The sequence below is a fragment of the Pygocentrus nattereri genome, chromosome 7 (genome assembly GCF_015220715.1).
Source record: "Pygocentrus nattereri isolate fPygNat1 chromosome 7, fPygNat1.pri, whole genome shotgun sequence".
Taxonomy (NCBI): Eukaryota; Metazoa; Chordata; class Actinopteri; order Characiformes; family Serrasalmidae; genus Pygocentrus; species Pygocentrus nattereri.
In genome coordinates this window covers 15,611,693-15,630,663 of record NC_051217.1, presented here as the reverse complement: position 1 = coordinate 15,630,663, position 18,971 = coordinate 15,611,693, and the positions used below count along the sequence as shown (strand labels likewise).

The 18,971-nt window shown below is 40.4% G+C and overlaps 1 protein-coding gene across 4 annotated transcripts in view; it reads left to right on the top strand.

The window, feature by feature from the left end:
• LOC108432182 (protein mono-ADP-ribosyltransferase PARP6) overlaps window positions 1–10,740 on the top strand; it is a 34,708-nt gene extending 23,968 nt beyond the window's left edge. For all 4 annotated transcript variants that reach the window (XM_017705971.2, XM_017706048.2, XM_017705888.2 and 1 more), the window contains 6 exons: window positions 586–658; window positions 2,945–3,014; window positions 4,557–4,636; window positions 5,838–5,901; window positions 6,609–6,693; window positions 8,854–10,740. In XM_017705971.2, coding sequence (XP_017561460.1) covers window positions 586–658; window positions 2,945–3,014; window positions 4,557–4,636; window positions 5,838–5,901; window positions 6,609–6,693; window positions 8,854–8,956 — 475 coding nt within the window. In that variant the 3' untranslated portion in view covers window positions 8,957–10,740. The remainder of the gene's footprint in view (window positions 1–585; window positions 659–2,944; window positions 3,015–4,556; window positions 4,637–5,837; window positions 5,902–6,608; window positions 6,694–8,853) is intronic.
• Window positions 10,741–18,971: the final 8,231 nt, after the last annotated feature.

Sequence of the window (18,971 nt, the reverse complement as noted above, 5' to 3'; positions counted from 1 at the left end):
TGCTTGATGTACCCCAACCAGTAAACGTGGACATAAAAGTCTTTAAAACAAGCATTCACTCATGTTTCGCTTTCTGATAAACAGTGAGTAATCACACTCACTAAATCTAAATGTAGAGCTTGCAGACTCTGAATAAGTGTGTATATTTATAAAGAGTAAATTTAGTGTACATTTACTAAATGTGAACTTAAAAATAAGTGCTACATTTTGCTACGCTTAGGCTCTCAAGGGATGTATGGTCTTTATTTAATAGTGCAACTTTGGTGTTTTTAGACTGCAATGTGCTGCAACCTCATTATGACCCTGCTTTTCTATTTTAAAAGATCTCCTGATACAGTAATGCTAACTCTCTCAAAACATCCCAAAACAGCCAACAAAGACTTATATAAATAGCCTGCTCTTTTTTAGATGCAGAATATTTAGAATACAATTTCTAGTTATTGATCTATAAAACACATTGATGTTGAATGTGACTGGTTTCTTTGCTTTCGTACATGAGCAGGGGCAGCATTTATGGAATAAGACCCCTCACTCATGTGCACATTCCTCTCTCTCTATCTCTCTCTCTCTCTCTGACCACTCTAGTGGTTCCCATATAGAGAACTGGCACTCTGTTCTGAGAAATGGACTAGTCAATGCCTCTTATACCAAACTGCAGGTATGTAAATTACATCAGTCAGCTGATCTAAGACGCATTTCCCCATTGGACAGCGCTTGTCCCACCCTGGGTGCAAGTTGACTGTCCAGCTGATCCATTTTGACAGTAACGAATGCCAGGTCCCCTTGTGCCGTTGGGCTGAAAGGAGATGAAACTTTCTGGTAACAACATTTCATGTGCTGACAGCAGCTGGTCCTATACACCTTGCTGTCCCAAACTGCAGTGGGTGTTGGGTCAGCTGGGGTCAGGGGTTACCATTAGGTTTCACAGAAGGTTTAAAGGGAATCACGGAGTGTTTAGGTGGATCTCAGGACACCCGTTGCTCTTGCTTAGCTGACTATTCTCTCTGTGGAGTCCCTACGGATGTGGTAAGAAGTGGGCCAGCTGTACTGTATGCACTGCTCCATCAGACCAGTTTCTCAAGTTCTAAGCTAGACCGGTTTGTTATTTATGTATTTAGAGAGAAATAATACTTACACAGTTGTCCTTGGAAGCAACATTGAATACAATCCTGGAACTTATCTTCCTGCTTGTACGTTACACATCCTTCATTCCATATTCTTACTTTTATCTTCTTCTCTTTGAAGTTGTCACCTTCAATGCAAAAATAACCCCTTAAATCTAGTCAGTATATCCAATATTTCTCAATGTCATGGTGTTTAAATATTAAAATATTACTTTATTGTTGACATTTTGAGTAATTTAATTTTCTCCTTCTTTTGGCAGATAACATTTTTCTTTGTTTAAGGCACTGTTTCTTAAAACAGGCAAAAGTATCTGCATTAAGTTGTAAAACAAGCAGAATAATCTGACAAAAGAATGGCATTTTCATTAGATAAAATTGCTCAAAGCAAGTAAAAATGTCTATTTTTACAACATGTCTATTTATACAACTTTATTAATGTTATAATTTTCTTACAACAATCTCATAATGAAGAATATTAGATAAATTGACTAGATCTACAGTGCTTTCACTTGCCAGTATATGATCTTTTGCAGTGTTGAGCCCTTGTTTAGCTTAGCGCTAATGGACAGCAGCATCAGTTTTCATTCTAGGTCTTTACACGAAACCTAGTATTCGCAAGATTCTGCTTGTCATTATCTTAATTGTCACTATCATCATCCTCATCTTTTTTCTGCTGACTTTTTCTACACACTCACACTTTGTCTTTCTGCTCTTGTTCCTTCTGCCTTTTTGCTGTTCTTGCATGTCAAATTTCACTTCATAGCCAGTTACACAACTTGTTGCTGTGGTTTCTTGACTTGATAAAAAGAAGGTTTGTGATGAAATTCCTTGTCTGATGTAGCCAACTTGCCTTGGATACCACTTCTTGCTCGATGCTCTCTTCTTTGTCTGTTTCTTTCTGGCTTTCTTTGTTTGGCACACACGTACAGTGAGGGAAAACGAGTATACACACACTTTTTGCTCTATAATATACTTCCAGTGCATATATCCACTTCAAATGTGTACACATGATCTATTTTGACTTTGTTCATCTGCTAAAAAAAGAGGCATGGAAATTTGCGAAGAATTTAGGCAAGCCAGAACTCTTTTGGAACAATGTGCTCTGGTCAGACGACACAAAAACAGTACACTTTGGCAATAATTCAGCTTGTTGGCCAGAAGGGTTACACATATGATCCCAAGAAGCACCATAACCACAGTGAAGTATGGAGATGAGAGTGTTATCATAAGGGGCTGCTCCTCTGCAAATGGCACCTTGTCATTAGACGTCTTGGCAGAAAACATGAATGGCCAGGTGTACTGCAACATATTACAGAAGAATTTAATCGGACAAAAAAAATCTAGTGAGATGGATGTTTCAACAAGACAGCGATCCCACACATACAGCCAAAATAACTTAATGCTGGTTTCTGAAAGAGATAGTACTTGCATAGCCTTGCCAATCTCCTGACTTGAATCATTGAAGATATATAGAAGATTTTGAGCATGCCAGTCCATCAGAGGGACCCTCGTAGCCTTGGAGAATTGAAGACAGTTTGCCAAGAGGCATGGGCCAACTTGAACCACATGACTGCTTTTTACTGTAGATACTTCAAAGCTGCAATTGCCACCAACAACTTTACAACAAAATCTGAATATTTTGTTTAAAGTACATCATTATATATGTAAATTAGATGTTTATTTGCACTGGAGGTCTGTTAAATATCAAAAGCTTAAACACTGAATACTTGTTTCCCCCCAATGTATAGCCTATATATGTGTTGATCTGGCAGCATATGTAGTATTGCTGTCCCAGTGACTCTGACTCTCTTTAACCCAAGCTGCATGGGGCAGCCTACGGAAAGGGCATCTATCTCAGCCCAATCTCCAGCATATCCTTCGGATACTCAGGTAGGATCGCCAGATGACATCATGCCCCTCTGCACATCTCTTGCGCTCACCCATCATGTGCCTGTCGAACCTGTGCTGTTGCAGTGGTGCTCATGGATGTGTCGCACTGGGTGAAAGCTGAACGCAGCCATACTAAACTTTACCTTAACCTCATCACATTCCTTCCCATTAGCTGGTCATTGTTGGTGGTGGTTGCTGGTTGTTGTGTGATGGTCTATTCATTCTTTGGATGATAATAAACCGTGAGACATGCTGCAAACTGTGAGCTGAAAGTCATAAGTTACTCCTCATAGTGACATCACAACTCAAAGCTATTTACTCAAGGACTTGCACTCAACAACTTACCTGCCATCCTTCATCATGAATGCATTCTTTCATAGCAGCTGCTGCTAGTTTGGACATACTTTACAGAGCAATGGTAAAAATCCATTGAAGCCTAAAGAAAAGACTGTAGTGCTCTTCACAGTTCTTTGTCAAAATATTTATGTTTTAAATGCATTATTAATTTCAAATAATATTTATTTTGTATGCATGGGAAAGCCCACACTGTGTGTATATAGTCAAGCTAGTGTTAGCATGGTGGCAAATTCATTGTTATTTCTAACCTGCTTAGTATCAATGAGCAATAACAATATAGTATATTTCAGTAATGTAGCAATAATGGATGTTTCATATTATGTTGCATGTTAAATGTCACATATCAGTCCCATAGTCACTTCTGGATAATTCTTAATAGAATTTTGTGATATGAACATTTTGTGACCAATGCAAATTTTAAAATCTAATTTTAAAACCTCAGTTTAAAAACTGCCATTTTTAAAATGTCAGTGTTTATAATAAGCATAGCTCATCATCATATTGCTTTAAAAATACTATTATTTTCCCATAATCTTTCTATAAAGTTGGCAACAGTTGCTATAAAAGAATCCCGTAGTGGGTGGAGCATGGCCAGTTGTGTGATAGTCGCGGTCATAATGTGTTAGTAGATGCATCTTTAACTAAAAAATCTGAAAATAATTGACATTTTAAATGGAGCTGTTTGTAGTGTTTTGTGTTTGAACAGTAGCAAGGCAATGTGTTGTTACATAATCTTTAACCTATTGTTATTTATTGTTAATGAGCTATTTTTTATTAATATATTAACTTTTTATTGATGGATATCATCAACCAGAGTGCTTCCTTATCATAAAATGGGTGGTTAATGTTCTTCAAAGAATGTTCCAATAATTAATGTTGGGTGTTTGAAACATCTTCCTTGACAAACTGTTATGACTAAAGCCATATTATTTTAATCAGTGTCATATATTTTAGAAAAATAATATTTCACAAGCTGGATCTTTGGTTCTGTATGTGTGATCCACTTATCATGTTGTGAAATCCCTACTCCATCATGTGATGCATGAACTTAAGTAACATGTAATGTTTTACCAGATATTAGTAATATTGTTTAGAGAGCCTTGATCTAATCTCAGCTGTGTGTGTGTGTGTGTGCGGGTGTGTGTGTGTGTGTGTGTGTGTGTGCATGCGTGTGTGCGTGTGTAGGGATGGGTAAAGGACAACATCGAATGCCGACTAAAGATGAACTAGTGCAGCGCTATAACCGCATGAACACAATTCCGCAGGTAAGAGGTTTACATGTCATAGCTCTGTGTGTCAGCCCACACTTCATTTCCTCAAGTTTTATAGTACTGAATAATTCAAGATAAGGTAGTAATTATAATTGACCAGTATAAACACGTAATGAGCAACACTGATTTCAAAGAGCTTAAAATTTCGATAATTTTCATAGATTTTTTTATGCTATGTTATGCTCACAGTAAATATTTGTTTCAACTTTATACTTTTTGTTATATGTCTGTAATAAAAATGACTGTCAGCTTATTTTTGGCCCATGCTATGAGATAATCAGACCAATTTTGATGCCAACTTGACTGTGCCTACAATTGCACAAGGTGTCTCGACTTCAGGCTTGTCTTAAATCATTGTCTTGCCAGATTGTCTTGTGGGCTGGGGTGTGCCTAACCCAATCTTTACCCCTCCGTCTGCTCTCAGTCCAGTAAGGGATGCTCCAATTTCAAATTGGATGCTCTCTACCTCTCTTTAAATTGGGAGGAAACACTGATTGTCTCATATGAAATGCACACGTGTAAGACCATTAGCCAATGAGAGTCAAGCTGATTTACTGCAAAATGCAGAGTCTGTGCCTCTGTGTTACTTGCTGTGTTTGTTTTGATGTCACGTTTGTTCACGCGAAATTCCAGGTTGATTGGAACTCCAGTCTGTAAACTTCAGAATTCCGGAGAGGCCATGAGATAATTAAACTTTTCCTTATTGTTATTTTGAAATGAGATAATTACCTTGTTATCTCAATATAACAATACAGAAAATTATAACAACAGCTCATGGCCTTCCGTAGTGAACAGAACTTAAAATTGTGTGATATTTTGTTAAGCTGTGAAGACTGAAAGATGACTAAGTGCAAAATGTCTGTAAAATATTGGCTTGGATTGTATTAATCTTGTAATGTGGATTATAGTTTGGATTTTATTAATCCTGTAAGAAATGAGCAGTATCTATAAGCCATGCCATATGAGCATGAGACCTGTATGTTTTCAGAAGTAAACTGTTCAATTTCGTATAAGACACTTTTGGCAATACTGATAAATCTGCAGGACATCGATATTGACTAGTATCGATATTGGGCAGCCAAATATATTGGTCCAGCCCTAATTTTTAGCAGCTAGCTACTGAATAGTAAGTGTTAAGACTGAATAGTAAGCTTGTAGTTTATGGGATTAAAGTCTCTCTTTTCTCTTCTCACAGAGCCGGCCCATACAGTCTCGCTTTCTGCAGAGTCGGAATCTGAACTGCATTGCACTCTGTGAAGGTGAGCAGCTGGATTGGTGCCCATTATAGCTCTTCAGGAGCAGTCTGCATCTGAGAAACTCTGTGTGACATTTATGAGACAATTCAGGGCAGGTTCTGCTTTAAAAGTGCCCTGTAGTGCACCAGTTGTGCTTATGTGACAGAATCAGAAGTGCAGTCTGGGTTTATGTGAATTTCATCAGGATTACCTGACCTAAAGCAGTGTTGATAGCTTGGAGTCTTCAGGGTACTTGATATATGTTACTATAGATTAGTGCAGGAGATGAGTTATTCCCTCTGGACTGAAGGTTCTGCAGGTGTAAGAAAAAGGCCTTATAACCACATAGCTTGTGAAACCTCCCTGCTGAAAAAGGCCATAGAAAAGTGATTCTGTTGGTTCCTGATTGTTTTGTAACGTGTTTTGGCTTTTTGAATGGGTTTTTTTATGGGTTGATATCACAATGTTAAGGATCCGAATGGTTTAACAGATAACCAGTGCCTGATTCTGAAGGCATTTGATGGCTTTCTAATTAGAAAGCAAAACCATTAGGTTTTAGTCCCGATGGTTTCTAACTGTCTCTTTACAGCAGAGTTTTAAAAGAATAACTACTTGTGAAGCACAAAGTGAATTAAATGTGCATACAAACATTGCAGTACAGAGTATGAAATTTAATGTACAGAGTGTAAAGTTTTGCATGTTTGTCATTATGGCTGTGATCTTTGCCACAGTGATCACATCAAAGGACCTCCAGAAACATGGAAACATCTGGGTGTGTCCTGTATCTGACCATGTGTGCACACGCTTCTTCTTTGTGTGAGTATCTGTGTGTGTATCTGGCTGTGTGCTTACAAAAGTTTAGAAATGCTGAAGTGTGTGTTTGTATAAGAGTGTTCATATCCCAGAGGGCATTTGAGCAGTTACCAGGTGGCATAGGGAAAGTTACAGTGAAATGTGATTTACAGAATAAAAAATAGTACTTGATATTATGAATATATGACCAGGAAACAAAACACAAACCAAAATGAAAGGATAAATAAATATGGAAGTTCATTTTATACTGATTTATATTGTATCACAGTAATGATGCATTATACATGACATGCACCTCATCTACAGTTTGGCTGAGCGGTTTAGTAATATTTATTATTATTGTGATGAATTACATCAAAATACAACACCATATGCTTTTGTGAACATATTAGTATGATATTGTCAATACTTTAGAAAACACTGACCAACTGCATGTTTCAGTATTAAAAAAAGCGTAGATAGTTCAGTATAACTTGATGTAGTGCAGTACAGAGTGTGAAATTAGATAAAAATCATTGTATTCATAATATTAGGTAATATTTTTAAAAGTGGCACATGGCAAAAAAGTGTTGTTGCACAGTTTCAGTTTATTTGTTAATTTTGCCATATTATAAACAAATAAAACGTAATGTAAAATGTGTCATAACTTTTTCAGAGCCCACATTTTTTCAACATTTTACATTGTAAATTGGTAAGTCTGACAGTATTTTTCACTCACAGCAAAAATAATTGTCTCTTGGTGAAAAACAAGTAGTTGTAGAATAGCTAACCATTTAAAGTCATCTTAAAAATGGTCTACTTCTGCCATGTAATGGAAGTCTGGACCCGTTGGGGTTAATAGCAATATAATTTAGGATTGTGCTGGATAATGGGGTACTGTAAACCAAACTGAGTTTTTGAGTAGGGGTACATAAAACACACAAGCAACAAACTACTGGCTAAGAGGTTGTACAGCATGTCCAGTGCATCTAATATCAAGGAGCCTCATTTGTGAAAAACTGTGTGAATGCACAAGCAAATGGCAAGTAATTTGTAAAATGGGCCTTCACAGAAGCTTTCAACCACATTCACAAACACTGTGTGAACACCAGGTTTGCTAGTGAATGTGTGTAGCCAGTTCTACAGCTGCATGCTATAGAAAGGTGTTCTGAATAATAGGCTACAATAAAAAGAAAACACCTCTGCTTTCATTTCTGTCAACTGCTGACATAACTTAGATTTTTCCAATTATTATTTGTTAATTAGTTATTTGACACTTGACCAGAGTGCTGTCATTTTCCACAAAGAAAAAAGACATTGGATGTCTTTCAGAGATTGACACTCTTTCAGAACACTTCGAGAGACTTTGATGAATAAGGAAGTTTGCGTAAAAGGGGTTTGATGAAAAATTTACACAGAAAGGCGTCCTTTTTTATGCATAAGGCCCAATGGTTTGAACATCTCGCTCTCTCACTCTCTCTCACTCTCCCTTGCTCTCTCATGCTCTCTCACTCTCCCTCGCTCTCTCTCTCTCTCTCTCTTTCTCTCACTCGCTCGCTCCCTCACTTGCATGCTATCTCTCTCTCTCTCTCTCTCTCCCTCTCTCCCTCGCTCTCTCACTCTCTCTCACTCTCCCTCGCTCTCTCATGCTCTCTCACTCTCCCTCGCTCCCTCACTCTCTCTCTCTTGCTCCCTTGCTCCCCCTTGCTCTCTGTCTCTCTCTCTGTCTCTCTCTCGCTCTTTCTCACTCTCTCACCCTCTCTACCTCATGCGTGCTCTCTCTCTCTCTCTCCCCCTTGCTCACCCGCTCGCTCACTCTCTCTCTCTCGCCCTCGCTCTCTCTCACTCTCTCTCACTCGCTCCCTTGCTCGCCCTTCCTCTCTCTCTCTCTCTCTCTCTCTCGCTCTTTCTCACTCTTGCTCTCTCCCTCATGCACACTCTCTCTCTCTCCCCCTTGCTCGCCCGCTTACTCGCGCTCTCTCTCTCTCTCTCCCCCTCGCTCTCTCTCACTCTCTCCCTCACTTGCTCTCTCTCGCTCTCCCTTGCTGTCTCTCGCTCACTCTCGCTCCCTTGCTCTCTTTCTCTTCCTTGTTCTCTTTCTCTCGCTCGCTCTCTCTCGCTCTCTCTGTCTCTTTCTCTCTCTCTCTCGCTCTCTCTAATACTCGCTCTCCCTCTGTATTTCAGTTATGAAGATGGTCAGGTGGGAGATGCTAACATTAACACCCAGGAGCCCAAGGTGCAGAAGGAGATCATGCGTGTGATTGGCACCCAGATATACTCTAGCTGAGAGGGGTTTCCTGGGGCCGTCTGCAGGGGCTGTAGAAGAGCATCCTAACCCTCGCTGCAGAAACAGCCACACATCTCAGCTTCAGCTTGACTCAAAAAGGGGGACGGGCAGAAGAGCTGAGTGTCTCTCCCTTCTCTTTCTTCCCAGTGCTCCTCTTTTCCCTTTGTTCTTTTTCCCCTCTCCTGTCGCGTTCATGCGGAGGCTTGGACAGGTGTCCCCACCCCCCGCTGCGTGGTTTTGGCCTATTTGGGGTGGCTGGGCCTTTCTGGGGAATTTCCTCCTCCTCCTGCTCCTCCTCCTCCTCCTCATCCTCTTCATCCCCAGTGGGAAGTAAGATAAAAGAGTAACGACAGAGCAGACATCACTCTGAACTCTTTCCACTACAGAAGAGTCTGACTTAAACTGCGCCCACAGATACTGCGGCGCCTGCTAATGAGTGCGGGAAACTTCACATGACTCCACCCACACTGCTTCAGGCTCCACCCCCACAGGCCTTCAATCCCTTTTAAGTCCATCAATCAAACTGTTCTGAACTTGCCTCAGTATGAGGTTGAATTGTTTTTGTCCTTTTACCCATGTGGACTCTTCATAGCTCCCACATACTTGGCGCCACTGAACATTTATCATTCCGAATATCCATAAGAAAAAAAAAGAACAAAACAAAAAAACAAAGTAATCTAAAAATGTTTATTACATTTTTTTCCCTCTCTGGATAGTAAGTGATGAATCCCTCATTCACTCTTTATTGTGTTTGTAAGAACATTATCCTCTTGATCTGTTTACTTTCATATTCTTTGAGTAATGACACGTATTAATATCCAAGATGCAGTTATCTCTGGAGTTGCTTTTGTTCAGGGACTCCTCCCGGTAAAATCAATTTCCTTTTCTTTCGTCTCCGTTGCGCGTCACGACAGAAACATGCACATACACGCGCATAGACTCAGTAGAAAGATGTTTACTGCAATTTATCAGACTGAGCATGGATGCCTGTGCTGAAAAATGAGAGAACAAAACCCTATTATTGTTCATATTTGTACTTATTCCTCCTAATCACTGGATTTTCTAAACACATTATGTTCTGGGTGTGGGGGGGCTCGGCTCAGAGGGGGATGCTCTAAGACAAAGCAAAATGCTCTGCACTCTTTTATCTCTATCTAGTTTGACATTCCTTAATGGCTGTGATTATTACCACACGGCCTACCTCTTATTGTACAACTGGACAGCCTCTTCTCCTACAAATGTTCTGTGAAGAGACCAGGGTAACACCCTCTCTTTCAAAACGCATTTTGTTGCATTTCTTCGGCTTGCCCTGATAGTTGAAAACATCCTGCAGCCTGCCTGAGTGTACGTATGAGTTTGTATATTCAACCAGTGGAGTTCATATCAGATGTTGCACTTCTGGAAAAGAAAAAAAAAAGATATGCAGTCATGGCTGGTCTCCTGCAAATGCACCTTCACTTTGATATGCCCTTAGCTCAGTGTACTGTCAGACATGATGTAAATTAATGAAGGACTTAATGAATGTTGGAACAAATCTGGAGGCTTTTTCTTTGAAGAAATAAACAGATTGTGTATAGAATGTGAGTACTGAAGGCATAACAAGCAGCAGTTTTGGATGAGTATCATCCCTGTAGTTTTCTCTCGTGGTGTCTTCTTGGTTGTGCTTTTACCAGGCTGGCCCCGTACAGTTCCTGCTCTTCTTGTATGTCAGTGTTCTGTGTAAAACTGATGTTATGAAAGCAGTGACCGAAAGAAAGAATAAAGAGAGATTTTGCACAATTTTAGATACGTGCTTTAATTCTTTTTCCCTGTATTTAGTCATATCACTCTTATTTGGGAATGGTGAGATACATTTCCTCCTGTTTACCTATAGGGGGCTCTCATACCATACAATACACACCACACTTGCAGAAACATTGGTTCTCAGAATATTGTTTGTTCAGCAAGAGGGTCTGTGAAGTGGGTAGGGGGTTCAGAATATGCATACTAATAACACACAGAGGATAATACATGCTGTGACATGAGTGCAGTTAGATTTAATGCCACCCCAAAATTTTGTAGGTTACTCCATGTCAACCTACCTAAAGCTTCCTCAGTCACAGCCATGGAAAAAAAAATCAAGCAATAACAGAGTAACATGCAGCTATGAAAAACTGCACACCAATTAGTTGTCTACTTAAGACAGGATACTGGTTGGGTGCCTCAGAAATGTAGGATTACTGTGAAAAATGGCATAAAACAAAACCCAAAAAAGAGATGCATGCTTAAAGATTGAGTGTCAAAATTGGAATGGAATATTTCACAGTGTGACAAAAATGAACCCCTTAATGGACATTTATTTACATGAAACTGGTTGATTTAAGGTATTATATTATTGTGTCTTGTAGTATCACCCAGTTACTACCCAATATTTCAGCTCAGTTCAGACATCCTGTAATAATCAGCATTTAAGATGCAGTAGATCTTAATGGGACTTAATGGGAAACTTGAAACATTAAGTACTAAAACTTGATTTTTTCATGAAAATCCATGACATGATCAGACAGGCTGTGAATGAGTTGGTGTGATCTCAGGGAGAATGATTTCCACTGTTCTATTAAAAGCATTCTGAGATACTTCTCAAATAAAAAATATATATAATAATAAAAAAAAAAAAAAAAAAAAAAATATATATATATATATATATATATATATATATATATATATATATATATATATATATATATATATATAGTGTGTGTGTGTGTGTGTGTGAGTGTGTGTAATAAAAATTGTGTATTTAAATTGATTTGTCTTCAAAGAAAATTAGCATTTTTTTGTGTTATGCCATCTCTGCAGTTTTGTTTTAAATGTAAAATGAATATTGCACTTTCTTCCTTACCTCTGTATTGAAAATGTATCATGTTGAGCTAACATTTGTAAATTGGTAAACTTTCAAAAGTAAGAATTCTTTTATCATCATCATCATCATTAACTGCTTAATCCAGATAGGGTCACGGTAGCAGTTGGGAGAGCAGAGAATCCCAGATGACCCTGTCCACCGCAACTTCCTCCAGCTCATTCCCAGGGACCCCAAGCCGCTCCCAGGCCAACTTGGAGATGTAATCCCTCCAGTGGGTCCTAGGATGACCCCGGGGTCTTATCCCGATATGCCGTGCCTGGTACAGCCCCACTGGGAGGAGTCCAGCGGGCATCCGAATCAGATGCCCAAACCACCTCTGCTGGCTCCTCTCAATGCGGAGGAGTGTAGCCCGCCACCCTGCAAAGAAAGCTCATTTCCACTGCTTGTATTCGCGATCTCATTCGTTCGGTCATTACCCACAGCTCATGACCATAGGTGAGGGTCGGGATGTAGACCGACCGGTAAACAGAGAGCTTTGCCTAATGGCTCAGCTCTCTCTTCACCACTACAGTCCGGTACAGTGACCGCATTACTGCTGCCGCGTGTCCCAGCCTGCGGCCGATCTCACGATCCCTGAGATAAACTCCTCCACCTGGGGCAAGTCCTTTCCCCTTACCTGGAGTGTGCATGCCATCCTTTTCCAGGCTAAGACCATGGACTCAGATTTGGAGGTGCTGATTCGCATACCAACCACTTCACACTCAGCTGCAAACCATTCCAGTGAGTGCTGGAGACAACCATGTGATTCAGCCAAAAGAACAACATCGTCTGCAAATAGCAGAGACGCCACCCTACGGCCTCTACACATAATGCCCTCCTGACCTTGGCTACGCCTTGACACCTTGTCCACGAATATCATGAACAGGAGTGGAGACAGGGCACAACCCTGCCGGAGCCCAACGCTAACACTGAAAAGGTCTGACTTAATGCTGAGTATATGAATACAGCTCTCACTCTTGGAGTACAGAGATCGACTGGTCCAGAGTAGTAGCCCCGGTACCCCATACTCCTAGAGGACCTCCCACAAGATATCTCGGGGAACCAGGTTGTAAGCCTTCTCCAAATCCACAAAACGCACGTAGACTGGGTTGGCAAACTCCCATGCCCCCTCAACAATCCGCGAGAGGGTGAAAAGCTGGTCTATTGTTTCACGGCCTGGACATAATCCGCATTGTTCCTCCTCAATCTGAGGTTCAACTGTCGGTCAGAGTCTCCTTTCCAACACCTTGGCATAGACTTCCCCAGGGAGGCTGAACAGTGTGATACCCCGATAGTTGGCAAACACCCTCTGGTCCCCTTTTTTAAAAATGGGGACCACCACCCGGTCTGCCAGTCTAAGGGTACTGTTCCTGAGGTCCATGCAATATTGCAGAGGCACATCAGCCAAGACAGCCCCACAATATCCCGAGCCTTAAGCATCTCCGGATGAATCTCATCCACCCCCGCTGTCTTGCCACTGAAGAGCTTGCCAACTACCTTAGTGACCTCCACCAGGGAAATGGAGCTTGACCCGCCAGAGGCCTCCGGCCCTGACTCCTGTGAGGGAGGCATGTCTCCCGGATTAAGTTCTTCAAAGTGCTCCTTCCAGCGACCCACAATATCTTCATTTGAAGTCAGGGTTTCTCCACCCTTGCGGAATACAGCTTGGGCGCAGCCACCCCAACCACTTCTGAGTCGCTGGACAGTTGTCAAGAACCTCCTTGAAGCCGACCAAAAGTCTTTTTCAATGGTCCGCCAAACTCCTCCTTCAGTTTTCCTTGCCATCTGATCCAACTCGCCACCAGATGGTGATCAGTTGACAGCTTAGCACCTCTCTTTATCCGAGTGTCCAGAACATATGGTCCCAAGTCAGATGAAACGACAACAAGGTTGATCATTGACCTCTGACCCAAGGAGCTCTGGTACCATGTACACTTATGAACATCCTTGTATTCGAACTTGGTGCTCGTTATGGACAATCCATGCCTGGCACAGAAGTCCAATAACAATTCAACATTCGGGTTTAGATTGGGCAGGCCAGGATTTTCCCAATCACGCCTCTCCAGGTCTCCCAGTCATTGCCAACATGAGCATTGAAGTCCCTCAGTAAGACTATGGAATCTGTAGGCGGGATCTTTTCCAGAACCCCGCCCACTCGCTCCAAGAAGGTCGAATACTCTGACCTGTTGTTTGATGCATAAGCACACACAACAGAGTTTTCCTCTCTGCTATTTTAATTCGCATTGAGGTGACCACATGGTCCCCCCACGTCATCTCTTTGGGCTGAGCCCAGCCAGGTTACGTGGGGAATTCTTTTAAGATTTTAAAAAATTTCTTACCTATTTTTTTCTCCACTTTTTGTCCCTGCCAATCAGTACCCAGTGTTGAACACTCTCTTGTCGCACATCTGGGACCAATTTAGTTGACTTGTTTCCTCCATAGCACATATTTTCAGTGTGACAGTCAATGCAACATCAGACAGCTAACTGCCTGATTCTTTACATATATGACCCAATCTGACAGAGAGGCCACCTGTAACTCATTTTTGTTTTTTTTATTTATCATTTTAGCTCCAGTCAGCGCCATAATTATTGGCACCCTTGGTAAAGATGGTCTCTGTGTTACCTCATATTCATACTCTAGTGAAATGGGAAATCTTCAATGATTACTTTCCTAAACATTCACGTTTACTCACTCTCATTTATATAAAATATAAAGCTAACTGCTTTATATAAATATAAAAATGTATACAAATATTCTTTATGTAAATATAAAAAAAATTTAAATGAGAAAATATGAAATATAAATGAGATAATGCTTCAGTTGCGTTTTGTTCTTTCTAGAATATCAAAGGGTGATAACTGTAGCATGTGAATTTTGAGAAAAAAGGGTTTTGATTTCTCATGTTTTCAGTGTGAGATCAAACTAATTACCATTTTCATGACCATAACCTATTTTTACCAAATGTGCCAGTAATTATGTAGCTGATGGTACATAGTACTCCTTAAGCTTTATCATTGTAAACCATAACATGCCTTGTGTTTGTATCCAAACCTCATGATGTCATCTGGGTTACACATGCACTTTTTTCTGGTTTTCTTACAATATCTACAGACATAGCTTATTTGGCTGTGAAAATGCAGTGTTTGGGCATATGTGTTAAATATCCATTCATTTACAGAGCACTGTATCTGAGTGCTTTAGTTGTTATCTCTCCTATGAGTAAGAATGATGAAGATATCAGTTTGAGAACAGATGCGTATCATGGAGTCTGAACCCTTCACAAATATTCCGTAACACTAGACCTGCTCACTAGAGAAACAGTCTCCACTCTGACATTGCTCTTGTCTTCCACATTCTTGCTTGTTTTACTCAGTGGGGCTTTAGTATCCCAGTTTGGAAAGCTTGTGCGTGGGGGGTTGGGGGGGGGGGGATCACACAGCTGTCACACTCTCCTCCATGATCTCGCCCACACAGCTGTCTCTCTGGCACATGCTGGAGGACCAGCAGGCCCTCAGCACAAATACTGCCTTAGAGATGCCTCCTGTTTCCCTAATGGAGAGTCATACTCACAAAGTATTTGCATTCAAGTGCTTTGTAGTAAAAAAAGATTTTTGCTAGATGGTTGTTGGATAGTTAGCTGGCCTGATCTTTGTTTGCTGTCCGAACATTTTCCCACAGATGTGAGAAGATGTCTGCGGCCCAGCAGTGACTACTAAAATGAGTTGAATTTAGAGAAAAAAAGACTTATTCCCAATCTCTGACCACAACAGTTCTTCAGGAAACAGTTTAGTGCGTCATGAAATCTCGAATTCCATCTCGACTGGATTTCATCTGATTATAAATACACAAATACTCAAATGTGACTGAAGAAGCTGGAATTCTGAAAAGAAATTGCACAAATTTATCAGTTAACTTATTATGATGTAAACATAGTAATTTAGAATGGTTTCGTGTGAAATGCTCCATTCTAGAAAATGTACTGAGTCAGTGAATAGCTGTTCCAAATGTCATGAATGATAGGGAAACAGGCATTTACAACATTTGAAAAATCCTAAATGGTGGGAACCACAAGCCTCATTTTGAGAAGAATTACACTGTTTTGGCCTAAAATTTAAGCTAATATATTTTTAAATTACTATATTTAAACAGGGGGGTCCTCATAGGGCACAGTAAGTCCTAAAGCAAACAGATTTTTTTTTCCAGATTCCAAATTATTTTACCATTACTGACATTCGACATTGACACTGCAACATCTGGTTCCTATCAACACCACTGTAAAGAGGTGGTAAGTTTCTCTACAGTGAACCATTTCACTTCAGACAACTCTGAATGACTGTTTACATCTCTGTGATTAAATTATGATGAAATTCTGGACAAAATAGCTGGAGATTCTCTTTAAGTTTATAAATAGCTTGAAATTATCCTTTTACTTTGACCCAAAATGAAAACATGATTAGTGAATGCTATTACTATCGTTTAGGGTACAGGTGTCAAGCTCCAGCCCTCACTGGCCAAAACGCTGCAGACTGTAGCGCACTGCTGCATTAAACACACCTGAATTAGCTCATCAGCTAATTAGCAAGGCATACATGAACTGAATTAGCGGGCATTAAATGGGGTAAATGCAAATATCTGCTGCGCTTTGCGTCAGGATGCACCCATGCATTTTACACCTCCAGTAAGCTGGAAACTTACTGAATTCGTCAAAAATTACCAGCTGTAATTATGAATTATGAGGAAGGAATGTTTGTGTGTACCTCAAATTTACAATAATTCCAACATCACAGACAACAATAGCCCTGTACGGCTTCCAACACTGCACCTCTAACACTCAACTCTCCATTAGGAGGAGCTGTTGTGCTGTAAAATATATGTCCTTAACAATGTAGTTTCTCTCTCTCTCTCTCTCTCTCTCTCTCTCTCTCTCTCTCTCTCTCTCTCTCTCTCTTGTCCACACACACTGTGGGTGCTTGTTTTGTTAGATAAAAATGGGCTGACATCAGGGCGCAGGGTCAGAGCAGGTGCCTGCCCTCTCTGCGGTTATGCTCCACTCCTTCTCTCTCGCTCTCTCTCTCTCTTCCCCTTTCTCTTACCTATGCAATCAGGTCCAGCGCTTTGATTCGGCCACAAAAGGAGCAATTAGGTGGGGTTGTTTAATCACGCGAGTGGCCAACGGAGAGATGCCTCTTAGCTTGCATGGGGCCGGACAGCTCTGACAGAGAAGGTCAGCTTTATAACAGACCACCCAGGGGTCTCTCTCTGTCTCTCTTTTTCTCATTATTTTTCTTTCTTTATTTCTCTTTCTTTCATGTCCACTATTTCTCTCTCTCTCTCCCCCTCTCCCTCTCTCCCTCTCCATGTTTCTTTTTCCTATTTTTCTCACTTCTTTTTCTCTCCTCTCTGTCTCTCTGTCTCACTCTCCCCTTTCAAGATCAAGTGCTGTTGCTGATCTAACTGCTTTATGTGGTTTTATGATTGATAAACTGATTTTGTAACGTTTGAACCATTTGAAGATACAACTATAATATCCTCTCCACATTTCCTTTATTTTTTTTTACTTTTTTTACTACATGTAGTCTTTATCAGTCATAGTCACACAGCTGTCATGGAGTTTATGGGCTAACTTCATAAATTAAGAATCATTAGATGGATGTTGTAATGCTGTCCAATCAAAAATGTAGTTTTATCCATAGTAATCCATATAAACTACCAAATTAGAATCAGATTATGATTGTTTTCAAAGGTATCCCACTCTTATTGTAAGTACATATTTGTAAAAACTAATATAATTTGGATTACATTAAGTCCTTTATTACCCAACATACATAGATCTCAGCTTTACAGAAAAAGCTGGGTCCAAGCCCCCATGAGCAAGCCGGTGGTGACAGTGGCAAGGGAAAAACTCCATAAGAACGGGAGGAAGAAACTTTCAGATGAACCAAGACTCAAAAGGGGAACCCATCCTCTTCTGGTTGACACTTGATAGCAAATAATAACCGCTGAGAATGAGATTTGATCATTAATATAACATATGGAAAAAGGGGAAAAGCAGGAATAAGAATGTCTATGACAAACAGACAGGCCGACAGACAGACAATACCCAATACCCAGTGCCGGGGGGCTTTATATTGTGACCTTAGCTGTTCGGCTCCCCTTAAATTAGTCACTCTTCTGTGTAGTTTATACAAGCTGTGCACAGCTGAACACCTGTTTCAACAATAGGTGAACCTTAAAATACCTGAATTCGCTAATTAGAAGTGCTGTCTTTTTTCTGACACATAGTGTAGATAGACAGACAGAAAAATGTACTTTATTGATCTGTCTTTCTAGGGTGACTGAAGAGGTCAGTCCTCTCAAATTGCAACCTTCACAACCATCTGAGGGCTGAACGAAACCAATGGGTAAAAAGAAAAAACTCATAAAATTACTCAAAATTGAGCTATAATGTCCTTGACGTTTTCCTTAAAGGTTAACATCTAAAAAATGTAAGAATCAAACACCCTCCTGCACACTCATTCTCCCTCTCTTTGTCTCAGTCGCCTCTCATTGGAATGATTGAATATGTCTTTAATTCTTCACCTCAGACAGTGAAGGAGAGACATTATGAAGGAGAGACATTATGAGAGGACATGCCAAACTCGTGAGCCACAACTGGTGACTACAGAGGGAGAGCATACAGAGCATTGCACACATATGCACAGTTAACAGCTGGGTGGTTTATGTCTTGTGACACTGTGATGCTCTGTGTCCTTTTGCTGTTTTGCTGTGTACCCAATGCATCTTGATTACACAGAAAGTTTGGGGAAAACAGACTTATCAGAAAATAAGATCCAAATATAAAACCAATCCAATGCCTTATGAAAGAAGAGCTCAAAGTAGGGAGAGATGGATCTCCTCAACATTGTCTGAGATACTGCAAGTCGGTCTTTAGCTCAAAGGGCCATATTGAAAATCTGAACAAATCTGTGGAACAGTGAACATCCTTCTTCGTATCTGCCACTTTTCTGATGCCGCTGCTGTCTATCCAACTTTCTCTGTTTTTTTGTCATAATGGTACTTTATGTGGTATTCATTTATCACGGCCACACCATCTCTGTGAACGAGACAGATATTGGATGTAAAGATATTTGA